Here is a 13,803-nt window from a genome sequence, read left to right as displayed (position 1 = left end):
TAATTTGCTATTTTTTGCATGCAGCCTGAAACGTTGGGATGAGCTCTCTAGGGGCTGCCATCAGCCTCACCATGGCAGTGCTTACCACTTCAATCTGTAGTGCTTTTCTACCATCAGAGAGCTGTACGTGTCTGTATTTGATGTGTGACTGCCACTGTGTTGGTTGTGCAGGGGGCATGGTTCAAAATCATCTTCAAACACTAGCTTACAAGCTATTGTGCAGTACATGCTGCATCAAATGAGAATGGATCAGAGCCTCAAAAATGAGAAAACAGCAAACGAAGAGTTTTTAAGGGGAAAATGTGTGCAATCATTTCATTTTACCTGTCACTCAACAGTTCAATCACCAGGACACTGTGCCTCTGAATATGTGTGTGTCTGCGAGAGAGAGAGGGAGACACAGAGAGAGCACATATACATTAGATACAGCAGACGCATCTAGTTCTTGAGGCTACAAATCACTAAACATTTCAGTAAGATTTTAAATATCTTATGAATAATATCATTGCCGTAAATTCTCTATTAGTGGCTAGTGACTTTGTTTACCTCAACCGCAAACAGAACCACGTAATTTCCTATTTCCCATGTTATAAGAATATTTTGTCATATTTTAATAAGAAGCCTCACTGTTTTCTGATCTGCTCCCATTTTAATATGCTGTTGATGCTGCTTTCAGTTAATGCACATTTGCTCTGTGTACCTGCATCATGTACCTTTTCACACAATTTCTATAAGACGGCAACAGAGTCCTAACATAGTGACTGATCTCCTGTTTAGAGTTTCCCTCTTTAATAGACACATTGTTCTCACTAATAATTTACAATAAGTTCTGCTTCTCTTTCTTTCTCTCTGCTAAGCCACTCTCCTTGAAACTCAACAGTTTCCGCAGGAGTCTTCCAGAGCAAACTCAGAGCAACACAGTGGGAGTATGGAATGACTGCAATAATAATAATGTGGAAATTTGGAATTTCTCATGACAGCCATTATAATACAGGTGATTTGCCATGTTTTGCAGTAATATTAGTTCATGTGACAGTTTGTGGAAATATATAGTTAAAGGTGTGAGATTATGCTAAGGATATGTCAAGTGCTGAATTCCATAACTTCCAATTGACTTGAATTTTTATTCAGCACTACCTGGCAACTTCTGTCATTAATAATGTATCAAAGTCATATGTATGCAGGCTGTTGTGATTTCTTTCTATTAGTGTGAGTGTGAACAGTTTTCTGTTTATAGTGTGTTAGCCCTGTCCAAGGTGTGCCCTGCCAATCACCCAATATGAACTGGGAGACTCCAACCTCTCATGACCCTGCCCAGATTCAGTGAGAATGAGTAAAGGTACGATGCATGGGCAAACATGTGATTAGTGAAATGTTAGTTTGAGTGTAAAGTCCACACTAACTGCTAAGTTGTACTAGTTTGACACCTTTGTCAGCTAAGTCATCTATTTTTTTCATTCAGTATAGTACTAAAGTAATATGGGAGAGAAAGCCATTGCTAAGTAGTGACAGAAAGCAAGTGACGTTCATCAGATTTTTTAATGCATATGTGCTATCCCAGCAGAGGACTTTTGCTGCATGACATGCCCGTCTCTCTCAACACATTTCCTGTCTGTCGCTACACTGTTTACCCCCCCGCTCCCTAACAAATAACACTTATAGTAAATGAACTTGTGAGTACTAAGCACCATTCATTTGCATGGTGTGGGTGAATGTTGGTGTTGCTTCATATCTGTTGGAGATATTGGACAACTCAGAGGAGCACAACTAGAGGGGCCTTTTTCATAGAGGGCATTTTGATAAATAATAAAATAATACTGGTTGAAATCCATTTAGGTGCTTCAGTTTCATGGCTTACTGGGACACTTGAATAGAATGAAGTCATTGTTAATATTAGGGTTAGGGTTAATAACACCTGTGCTTTTCCTACAATGACAAGTCAAGATGTCTGGTGTGAAAAGGCCAATTTAGATGTCAATGGAAGAAAATAAGGTAAGAAAGAAACAAAATAATGACTTTTCATATTTTGCCAAATATCCGTTTTGCAAGAATCCAAGACTTGCATGTCCTTCCAAAGGAAAAATTAACACTTTTCAATGTAGAACTGGCAGCTAGTTAATAACTGCATGTCATAGAACAAGACCAGCTTATAGCTTTTCATATTAGTTAGCAACCTATAGGCGATTGCATATGCTTTTATCTGTTGTCCTATTGTCAAATTTTCTACTTACTATATTTTGGCAACGTGTTATGATTACAGAGTAATGCAAAGAAACAGTCTTACTCCTATTTTTCTCTTCAGCGCGCACATCATGCGCGCGCCCCCTCGGTCGGTTCCATCCCATCCCCTCTCCATCACACATCCGGTTCCTCAGTGTCATATGACCAGCGCAGTGCTGTCATTTGTTTTATTCAGTGCCAGTTAGAGAAGCACATCGACTATCGTTAACTCTCTCAGGTTTTCCGTCTTTATCGGACGATGGCAACATTGGTGGCAAACAGGGCGATGGACGTCAACGGTTTGGCAGCAGCTGCAAGGACACACACGCACGCTGTGACGAGAAATTATATCTCTCAGCCCAGGCTAAGTATGTAACGTTAGCAAGCTGCTGAACTTAGCTGCAGCTGCAGCTGTAGCTAGTGGCTAACAAGGTTGTTGTGCAATATTCAGTGACATGGGAACGCTGGGAAATTCGAGAATTTTGTAATTTTGTCCGAATACATAGTTAATCTCAGTTTTAAGGTGAAAAATGTATCGCCAAAATGTAACTCCTGTCACCCCTCAGATAGAAAATACGTCTCAAGAACTTCAGCCCGGATACAGGACAGAAAGACGTTGTATTAATATGTAGTATTACGGTCCAGGATCAGGAATCCTCGAGTTTGATTTTAATAGCAACCTGAATTTAATGAATACCTAATTTTCAGAAATGCTTACATTCCAGTGCTGGGACAGTAGGTCTACAAACTCGTACAACATGTGGCTTAAGTGGGAACATGTTGATAAAGAACGTACAGACCTTAAATCATGGCTTTTGGTATAATAATTGGTGTTCCCATTGAAAGGGAACGCAGCATATGGGGACAGCAATGATAGCTACTTAACAAATATGAAGCTACAAATCGAAAATCACGATTGTAAAGAATCTAGTTCGTTTTGCATTGGATATTAAATGGGTGTTAGTATTACAATTAAGATCCTACCCTTTTTCTTTTTTTTTTTTTACACGTTGTATTTATAAAACTAGCTACATATATCATTCACGTCAAACCGCAATCCAGCTAAGCTAGCGTGCTAGCTAGCTGTAGCTAATAGTGGCAAGTCCGACGTAGAGTAGTTGTTGACCATTTTAGCTACGCGTAACTGAAATTGCATTCAGAAGTTTTACCAAGAGTACTAGGAGTTCTGTATTCATTTCACATCGGGACAAATACATCATTGTCACTGTTGCGATGACTGCGTACAAATTCAGCGTTACTATAATCCGACACACCTAAATGTCACCATCACAGTGGATTAGTTAGCACAGTGGACAGCTAGCTGACTCTGTCGAATAAATGAGACATCGTGCAATAGTATTTTTTGATGTGCTGACTCGAGATTGAAACATCTAACGTTAGCTCTATGGCGAGAACGTAAAGTTACTGCGTGGGGCTGTAATGAATGGTCAGCTTCGAAATTTTGGTAGCTTCAGCATGTAAAAGAACAGACCGGTGACAGATGGATGATCTCTCATGTGACTGGATCACATGAGTGGTGCAGCCTGCAGTAGTGATGAAACAGAAACTGTAGTTTCTGGGCAGGTGGAAAGAGAGATGCATTTTTTGTAATGTATAGCTTCGGTTGTTGACAAAGCTTAGTAACGCTTACTGTTAAATTACTACAGAAAATATAAAATCACACATCACTAAAATAAACAGTTATTATCTCGATTAATTTTTTGGTCCATAAAATTTCAGAAAGACTGTGGAAATGGCCATCCCAATTACACAAAGGCCAAGTGAATATCTTCAGATGTCTTGTTTTGTCAGACGAACATTCCAAAACCAAAGATATTTAATTAACATAGTAGAAGAAGGTCATCAAATATTCACATGTGCTGAAACCAATTTTTTTTTCTGTAAAAATGAATGATTAATTGATTGTCAAAATTGTTGCTGATAATTTTCTGTTCGTCAACTGATCTTTTCATTACTATTTTTACAAAATTTTGTTTGTGTGAATGCAACCTAAAAGTGACTTTTAATTGACTCTTTACATGGAAACCAGAAGTCTTTGGTATGTGCTGGCTCTATTTCCTGTATCATCTGCTTTGTATACATGATTTACTTTTGATTTTTAACTTACATTAATTTTAAGTGAAAGTCCTAATTTTTCCAGAGTTAACCTAAAATGAATGAATGGAGTAGGTTAATCCGTCTCAAATTTCATTAGTCTGTAGGGTTTAAACCAAGCATTTTAGTAGCCCGTGATCATCTTAATGCTGGTTCAGGTTTATTTCCACTGGCCTGAGAAGTATAGATTATAAGGAGGGATATGGTACTTTTATGCTATAAGTCTTTTATCTGTACAGATAATTGCTATGGTAGTTCAACTTAAGTAATTTCTTTAAAAGAAAACTTGAATTTGATAAACCTTCACACATCTGTTTTGATTAGTTAATTGAATCACATGGATTTTGATAAGTTCAGACTTTTAGATAAGTATCTTGCTTTGGAAATGGTTAAACAGTATTTTGTAAAGAAAGGGTGCAAATAATTGTTCCACTGTTTTCCCACTGAAGTCTAATCTACATTGTTGACCAGAGTGATTAGTTGTGTTCATGTGGTGGCCTTATTGTTAATTTTTTGGGTGTGCTGATTACATGATTTTAATCAGCACGGGGAGTTATAAAAATTGTGTGCTGTTTGACACTTTGCTCTGTTAGCCTGATGTTGAGCCTTTGCAGTGACTTTGATTATGCTGCTGAACCGTGTTCAAGCCACGTAGCCAGCAAGGTGATGGCTTTTCCATTGTGCTACTGTCAGAGGTGCAAGCATGGACTAAAAGCCTTTTAGCAAACTGGAAGGAAATGACTTAATGGCGCTTGGGCCATGTGATAAAACCCCTGTCCTAAAAACATCTTCTTAAATTCTCTAATTTTGTTGTAGCAGAATGGCTTGTCTTTCTCCTCTCATCAAACACATTTCCAAACAGCAGTGGTCCATTTTGATGACGACGTAGCAATTCAGACCCCAAATGATAATCTCAAGTAGCTGTTAGGAAACTTTATGTGCTCCTCAAATACTGCAGGTGCTGTATTTACAATATGTGTTGCTTGCTTCAAGCCACTGCTGTTGGTTAGAGGAGATGTTTTTACTTTAATGTCCCTTATACTGCTTTCATACAGGAGAGGCATTCACAGAGGCCCAAATACATTATATTAACTTGCATTTTTGAATTATATATATATATATATGTATATATATATATATATATATATATATATATATATAAATATAAATATATATATATATATATATATATATAAATATATATATAAATATAAATATATAAATAAATATATATATATATATAAAAATATAAATAAAATAAAAAAATTAATGCTATTTCCTCCTCTGGGAGCCTCCTTGCTGTTCAACTCCTTCAAAACTCATTTAAGGCATTTGAACGTCCTCGGTGATGGCAGACCTGAATTAGTTTTCAAATCATGGGCTGGAGGATGAAACGGGGATGGGAGGAGGCATAACTGGCAGAATGGAAAGTTTCTCTTTTTAACAGGAAGAGATATTCAAAGCAGCAGTGTGATGAGTGTAGTATTACTGTGTTGTTGCAGGAATTAGTGCTGTGGAAGCGTACATACCGTACTATTCCATACTGAATTTTTTAAGACAACAAGGAAGTTTTGAGTTAGCATTAGTTGGGGAGCAGGTGAATTTAACTGTAAAATCTTTGAAAGGACTTTCTCTAATATGAGCCTACTTTAGATAAAGGCTTGGTTTTTCTCTGCCAAGAGAATTTAATGTACACTAGAAGTTTTCTATAACTTAGAATCATGCAATTCCTTACAACACGATTCACACTCGAAACTCAGCACTGTGCACATTTGAGTTGGGGTAGTCAATTAAGTAAAGCACCTTTTTAAATTTGGAATATTCACAACAGACAAAAAAAGAGGGGTCAGAATTGATGCAACAGAGGCTACAATATCCTAAATTTTAATAAAATGCTACATCCTGCTCTTCCTATAATGCAACTTGATAACTTCTTTAATTAGGCTCTTTCACATTTTTCAAACTCCACATGACTGGTTTGGAGATAAAGCTTTCAGTTATAATTTTGGGGTTTCTCAAAGCCCAAACGAAGATAACCCTGACGACATCACTAGGACATAGCCAGATATTTTCTGAGACTTGAAATAACTCCTCCAGAGCCATAGATGACATTATACAACTATTTTCACAGGTTGATTAGTACTTCAATGACAAGTAAACTGATCTTCATGTGTAAAATCTGTGGAATGCCCCTTTCAAGACTATCAGCAGTGAGCTGGAGGAAATTTGAGGATTTGGTGGGTGTCATAACTAAATCAAGGAGGCCAGCTTTTTGAAATAGTATGTAATAGTCAGTCGTTGTCAAATTATGTCATGACTTGATTTATTAGGGGCAGGATGTCTCCTCTATCAGACTTGGTATTATTTGTGTTGGTATATCTCAGAATGAAGATCTGACACCTACACATGAAGAATGGCCTCAGAATCAGACATGTCAGTGTTAGGTTAAATCAAACTATAATGTCAATGTGGAGTGTAGGAAATCACAGATTTTTTTCAGTATAGCCAGTTGCCAGGCATCAAACAGTCTATAAGATCACGATAATGAGATGGTTTTTCACTACCTTATTGTCAGAGCTCGAAGAGAGGCAGCTATTGAAAAGCCACTTTGAGACAGAGCAGGAAAATAAACAAACAAAGACATTTCTCATCAGACCACGTCTTTTCATTTAAGAGGCCTTTGTCTCTCTCATGTCAAATGTGACAAAAGCTATTAGCCCACAAAATGGCTTGTCTTTGTTTTAGTAGTGCATTCTGTCATTTAGTTCTATGAAAAAACATGGAGCAAGGCACTATACTTCTTTGTAAAGATTTAATTAATTGTAATAATGTAGTCACGATAAACAAATGTCTCATCTGTCACTAAGAAAGCAATTTCTATAAAATCAATGTTATTTTTGTAACAGTTCTATAATCCACATTCTAATTAGGCTTAAGCAGCTAGTTTGTCAGTAGAAAAAAAGACTCTCCCGTGGGCGTCAGCCATTCTTTTCATGAAAGAACATTAAAATGTCTGTTGCATGAACAAAAAGTCATCCTTGTGAGTGGCACACTTGTTTTGCTGACCGCTGATCATTAATTTCCTGACATTCGTCATCTAAAAAATTGTTGGGTCATTTAGAGAAGTAAGTGTGTATTTTCAAATACAAGAAATTCCCTATTCCATTGCTGAACTTCCCCCAAATCTTGGGACGTAATAGTAGCATGACAGTGTATCAGTGGTTTAGCCTTTTTATATACTGATGTATAAAATGGCACCAGGACACACAGTAAGATCTTTACTGTTGTTTGATTTCCAGCATAGATTTTTCATCTTTTGTAATGCAATACAATTTTCTCTATTCCTCCTTATACTAAAACTATTGTTCCTGGTTTGAATTTGAATATTGTAGCCACTGAATGAGAACACAGAAGAAAGTTTTCTTGCACTCCACCGTAGCTAAAGATATATTCTGATAGTTGAAGATATAGTATACTCTGTTCAATGTCGTCATCTCAAAAAGATTTGTCACCCATAATTTCAACGGTCAGTTAACTTTCCTAGTGCTGTGCTGTAGTTTTCAAGATCCATGTTGTAGTACCATATATTAACCATGGACATCTTTGTGCATCTGTCTCCTGAAACAGGGCTTGGAGGAATCGGAAAGCATTGGGGTCTTTTCTTTAGCACTTCAACATAGTGTTGATGCTCAGGATCAAGCTTAACAATTCAGTATAAACAATTTTATATTCCATCTCGCCAACTTCATTTTCAGTTGACACTGAAACTGCAGTCGTGGTTTCTAAGAACAGTTAACATAATGTTTTTTGTAATGATTAAGTGTTGTGAGTTGGCTTACTGAAACAACAACTCCATGTAAAGCTTATCTTCACTTTTTGCCGTTTTTGTGTCGATTGTACAGTTGGTATTTTGCATGGATGTAGCTCTTTTTCTGGCTCTGGAATAAAAGACAATATGATATCACCATTCTTAATCCCAAATACAAACTATTTGAAACCAACCTCAGCCTTAAAGGCCTACCACTGTTTTAAGAGGCACACGTAGGAAGTGTTGATCTGCAACTTTATCTTAACAAATAATTGAAGCAGGATAGACAACACTGGGACTTCTGCTGTGACAATGTTGTTTGACATGATTACTGTAGACAAATTGTGATACATGCAATATTATGGAAAGGGGATTGCCATGGTGCTGAAATTTCAGATGTACTAGGTTACAATGAATAAATGAATGTGGGGTAAACACAGGATAAAGTTGAATAATCTCATTTATGAGTATTTGGTTTGTGCCTCTCAAGTTCCCCATCAATAAAAATCTTAGGGCCTCTGTCTATCTATACTGCATCTCTTGGTCTGGTCTATCTTGTGAAACTAGGGCCAGTCTTAGATGGTACCAAATGATATGTGGTGTACAGTATTTTGTACTGTAGTTATAGGTGATATACTTTATTAGGAACAGCCAACTAATACTAGGTAGGGCCTCCCATTGCTCTCAAAAGAGAAATTAAATTCTGGTCCATGATGACACGACTGACAGCGCTGTTCCTCAGCAATACTGCCCGACAGCAGAAAGGCCCCATAGACAAAAGGCCCCACTCAGCTCGCAAATTTGCTCCTGAGTTGAGCCTGATGACATTTCCTCACAGTTACTGCAGTGAAGTAGGGAGTTGTCTGTATACGGAGTACCTGTTTACCTGCAGGGCTAAAAGCAAGTCTTATTTTCTAGGGGTGCCAAAACCAGGAAGAGGACTTTTGACAAGTCAAAACACAGATTGGTTAGCAATTGTTTGGTAAGAGGTGTGTCTATCCTGGCTACTATTTACGACCCCCCCCAATCCCATGATTTTAAAATTTTTTCTTATAAGTTGTCTGCCATTTGTTAACAAAACATCCAGCTTGGCCCTCTATTTTTTTTTTTTCCCTTAGGTTCATTTTATTCACAAAAATTGTTATGCCTTCCCCAAAGGCACAGCCATGGCCAGAGGCATAATCTTTTTCTGTTATCCATCTGTCCCATTCTCGTGAACGCGATATCTCAGGAAAGCCTTGAGGGAATTTCTTCAAATTTGGCACAAACGTGCACTTGGGCTCAAGGATGAAATGATTAGATTTTGGGGGTCAAAGGTCAAGGTCACTGTGACTTCATAAAACACATTTTTGACCATAGCTCAAGAATTCATATGCTAATCAGGATATACAACCACAAGGCTTTAATTCTAGTTTTTAATATGAAAAGGAAAAAATTACTTTCTGCAGCTTGAAAAATTAATCTCAGATGTTTTGTTTTGCTTGTGTATTCAAAAACAGAGCTTTTTTTTTTTTTTTTCAATACACATGCGAAATTATACCACAAGCCTTATAAGTCACTAATAGAACCACAGGGTTAAGAGCAAAGTGAAAATTTAATAATATGGATCTAACTGATTGCCTTTCTTAATTATAAAGTATTTTACCTTGTAATCCAGAAAACAACTTCTGCCATACTGGAAAACTACATGGCCCTAGGTTTTTAATTTATAAGCCTCTCCATAAGACATGCTATAATTCAGAACCTACTCTTACGATTGCCATTGACATTGTGCTTTCGTTGTCCATATTCCCAGAAGAATTAGCAATTAATCAAGTATCCAGTTGACAGAGTGACGCTGTGGTTTTTGAGGACCCCAAGGACGCTGGAGCTTCAGCCTTGTTGTGAGCGGTGGTTGCACATTAAACCATCTGCATGTCTTGATTGTCAGGAATGACAAGATATGGTGTTTTTATCACTGGATGCAGTAAAGTATTGGTCAGCACATTTCTGCATTTCCCAGGATACCTTGTGATAAACCCCTATTGATGCAGAGATAGTATGTTGGCATGTGACATGCTGATCCAGTCGGGTGATGGAATACTATTTTCCATCATACAAGCAGTGACATTGACGAATATAGACATACTAGGTAAGTATTCCTACATGTGTTTTTCACTTGGCCAGTCGAAACTGTTCCAGTCAGATTTTGTGGAACTTCTCTCGATTTCTGTGCATTTCATTGCCTGTGTTTCCCCCTCCATGCTAACATTTAGACATAATGGCTTGGATTGTTGGTGGGTTGCTTTTTTGAGTCTCCTTAGGAAATATGGATAAAAGATAGGTTGAGATTTTTTTCAAGTATACGTAAATACACTGCTGACATGCCATATGTGCATTGTCAGAGTTTTTTTGTAATCATTGTTGCTGTCTGTACTGGCTGTGAAGTGATCCTTTCTTTGTGCAACAACACAGTAAAAAATGGGGGACAAAATCTGCAGTTATCATTTTGTACATTCTCAAGCTCAGCCGAAGCTAAGCAAGTACACCAAGGAAACGCTGTCCCTGGTAACACAAAGATGGAATTCCATTTGAATTGTCTAACTCTGACCACTAAAGCCTCATATTACTTTCCACTGAACTTTCATATTGAATGCATTTTTGCACAGAACAAGGACTGTGAATTAGGTTTCTCAGTATTTATTTGAAATTTGCACTCTAAGGACCTATTTGGATTCAGAATGTACAGTGTGTAAGCCCAACAGGCTATTCAAGTTTTCCTTGTTCCAGGAGAGGGCGCTTTCAGAATTCACTGTCAGCTTGACCTATCGCATGCCCTATTGACCTATAGGTAAACAAAGCTAATAAATACAAATGGAGGAGGACACTAGAGAGCAAAGCTGATGCTGATTGGATAATTATGACACTGAAGCATCTTAAAACCGGAAGTATTTTGGGTTCTGCACCGTAGATGGTAAAATTACCAACAAAGATAAGACTGCAGTACTTTAATCAGTGGGCTATAGGCTCAGTCTATGTTACCTCATTCTGCGATATTTAGTGACTTAACAGACATTTATTTAGGTGAAAATCTTCAAGATTGCCAATTGAACTTCTCTCCTTGGCCTTTGTGAGGAGAAATCATTACAACTATCAATAACACTCTCAACATACATATGAATGGTGTATTAAGGTAGACCAAACCTATCCTTTAATGACTGAGCTTCTGCATCTTTATATCATGTTAGCTGCCCATCTTAGCTACTCTGGTCCGAGTTTTTGTCATTGCAATTTTTGTTTTAACCAGCCACTGAAGGTGTGAAAAAGAGGATAAATAAACAATTCCAACTGGCAGTGTAGGTACACACATTTGTTTGCAGACCTGTAGAAGATTTTGATTTTATTTTGGGCAAGCACAGGTTTCATATTAATGCCCTGCTACCTTCAACCATTAATGTCAAAGGAAACTTGACCGACAATTTAGAAGCAAATGCTACAGAAGGAGTCTGAGGATTCTAACTAATTTTATCATGTTGGTTTAGCTACTCACTGTTGCATGTTTTTGGCTGTGTGTATGTGGTGAGTTGAGGTGGGGGTGAGGGCTGCTTGTAGGCTTGAGGCAATTAGCATTCCCATGTCCTGTGGGGCTGTGGGAATCCCTTGAAGTAGAGGCTAAGGCGTGATTGTGAGGCTGCACATCACAGCAGCCATTGCTTTGTAGCGTTCATTTATTGTCAGAATGATGATGCACCCTCATCTCCATCCCAGCTCAAACCCCCCTCTTCCTCTTGAATTCCCCCCTCTTTCAGCTGGGAAATTGAATTGTGTTGGAATGCTCCGTGCTTCTTTTCTCTGGTACTTGAATGGGCTCTTTAGTATTTCACACCAAGGTGTCCTTCAGGGTGCAAGGTCAGGCTACCAAAACAGCTTCTAGTGGCGGATTAGGACCAATTAACATCTTTGTACACAAAGAGCTCTGGCAGCTGAACAGGCTGCAGGGTGACCCACACTGCCGTTGCATGCCAAGCCAGGAGACTGCTGCACTTGAACTGAAGTAGCAAAAGAGGGGTGGAGAAAGTTTTCCAAACCTAATGGGAAATGGTGCCACTTCACACCTCATGGACATATAGGCCATTGAGCAATTGTTATCTTGTTTAATGAGAGAGCAAATCACTTTTTTTTTTTTTTTTTTAAATCATCACATTTCTACAAAAGTGTCCTGTTTGGTTTTTTTTTCTTTCATATAATGATGGGCTACTATATAGAGCCAGCATTAGGCCTTTAATCCCACTGGAACTACTCATGCAAAAGTTATACACACTTAAGACTTAGTGACCCCAAATGGCTCATAGATTTGCTTTGAGGAAACAACCTTAAAAACTTAAAACTATTTGGAAGTAACAAATGATGACGTACTAGATGCTGCATTTGATATATTACTTAATTCTTCAGGTAGTTGGCCAATGTAGATATTAGGACAGAATTCAATAGTACTATATGGCCCTAATTATGTTGATTAAACAATATTTTTGACAATAGTGTGCTTTGTTTCAACAATTTGGCAGTGGTTGTTAGGTTGTTAAGTTTAATAACCACGCATGGATGTAATATTTAGGTTTCCACATACATTTGACCATAATGTGTAAAGAAACTTTGAAATATCTAGGCTAATTCATAAATGGTAAATATCAGATTTCACAGTGTATATTATTTCAAGAAAGTCTGCTGTAAATCTGTAACTAAAAGGATAAATGAGGCAGGTTGAGGGTAAGTGGTTACACCACAAAATAGTTGGATATATTATATTCCTCTAATCTTGTTTGCTTCATTTGTTTGTCCAAAGAGTAAACTGTGCATGATCTTTTTATAGTTATGTTTGTATGTCTCTGACGTGATGTTGGTAATTGTTGTCAAATATGTCTTGATGGTCACACTGAATGAGGGAAGTCAAAATATCTTAAAATTTGTATGTGTGTGCGTATGTGTACATATGTGTGTGCGTATGTGTACATATGTGTGTGCGTACGTGTACATATGTGTGTGCGTACGTGTACATATGTGTGTGCGTACGTGTACATATGTGTGTGCGTACGTGTACATATGTGTGTGTGTGCGTACGTGTACATATGTGGGTGCGTGTGTATGTGTGTGTATATGTATGTGTGTGTATGTATGTATGTATGTATACGTGCGTATGTGTGCGTGTGTGCGTATGTGTGTGTGTATGTGTATGTATGTATATGTATATGTATATATGTATGTGTGTGTATATGTATATATGTATGTGTGTGTATATGTATATATGTATGTGTGTGTATATGTATATATGTATGTGTGTGTATATGTATATATGTATGTGTGTGTATATGTATATATGTATGTGTGTGTATATGTATATGTATATATGTGTGTGTATATGTATATATGTATGTGTATATGTATATATGTATGTGTGTATATATATGTATGTGTATATATGTATGTGTGTGTATATGTATGTATATGTATGTGTGTGTGTATATGTATATGTATATGTATGTGTGTGTGTATATGTATATGTATATGTATGTGTGTGTGTATATGTATGTGTGTATATGTATGTGTGTGTGTATATGTATATATGTATGTGTGTGTGTATATGTATATATGTGTGTGTGTATATGTGTATGTGTGTGTGTATA

The 13,803-nt window shown here is 37.4% G+C and overlaps 1 protein-coding gene across 2 annotated transcripts in view; it reads left to right on the top strand.

Annotated features, from left to right (window-relative positions):
- The first annotated feature begins 2,353 nt into the window (after positions 1–2,353).
- Positions 2,354–13,803, top strand: part of atp6v1ba (ATPase, H+ transporting, lysosomal, V1 subunit B, member a) — a 43,114-nt gene continuing 31,664 nt past the window's right edge. Inside the window, exon 1 of one of the 2 annotated variants that reach the window (XM_040139645.1) lies at positions 2,354–2,588. In XM_040139645.1, the coding sequence (XP_039995579.1) occupies positions 2,480–2,588 (109 nt within the window). In that variant the 5' untranslated portion in view covers positions 2,354–2,479. The remainder of the gene's footprint in view (positions 2,589–13,803) is intronic. The other variant, XM_040139644.1, reaches the window with a different exon arrangement.

Source organism: Xiphias gladius, chromosome 11 (assembly GCF_016859285.1).
Source record: "Xiphias gladius isolate SHS-SW01 ecotype Sanya breed wild chromosome 11, ASM1685928v1, whole genome shotgun sequence".
Taxonomy (NCBI): Eukaryota; Metazoa; Chordata; class Actinopteri; order Istiophoriformes; family Xiphiidae; genus Xiphias; species Xiphias gladius.
This window is presented reverse-complemented; position numbering and strand designations above follow the sequence as displayed.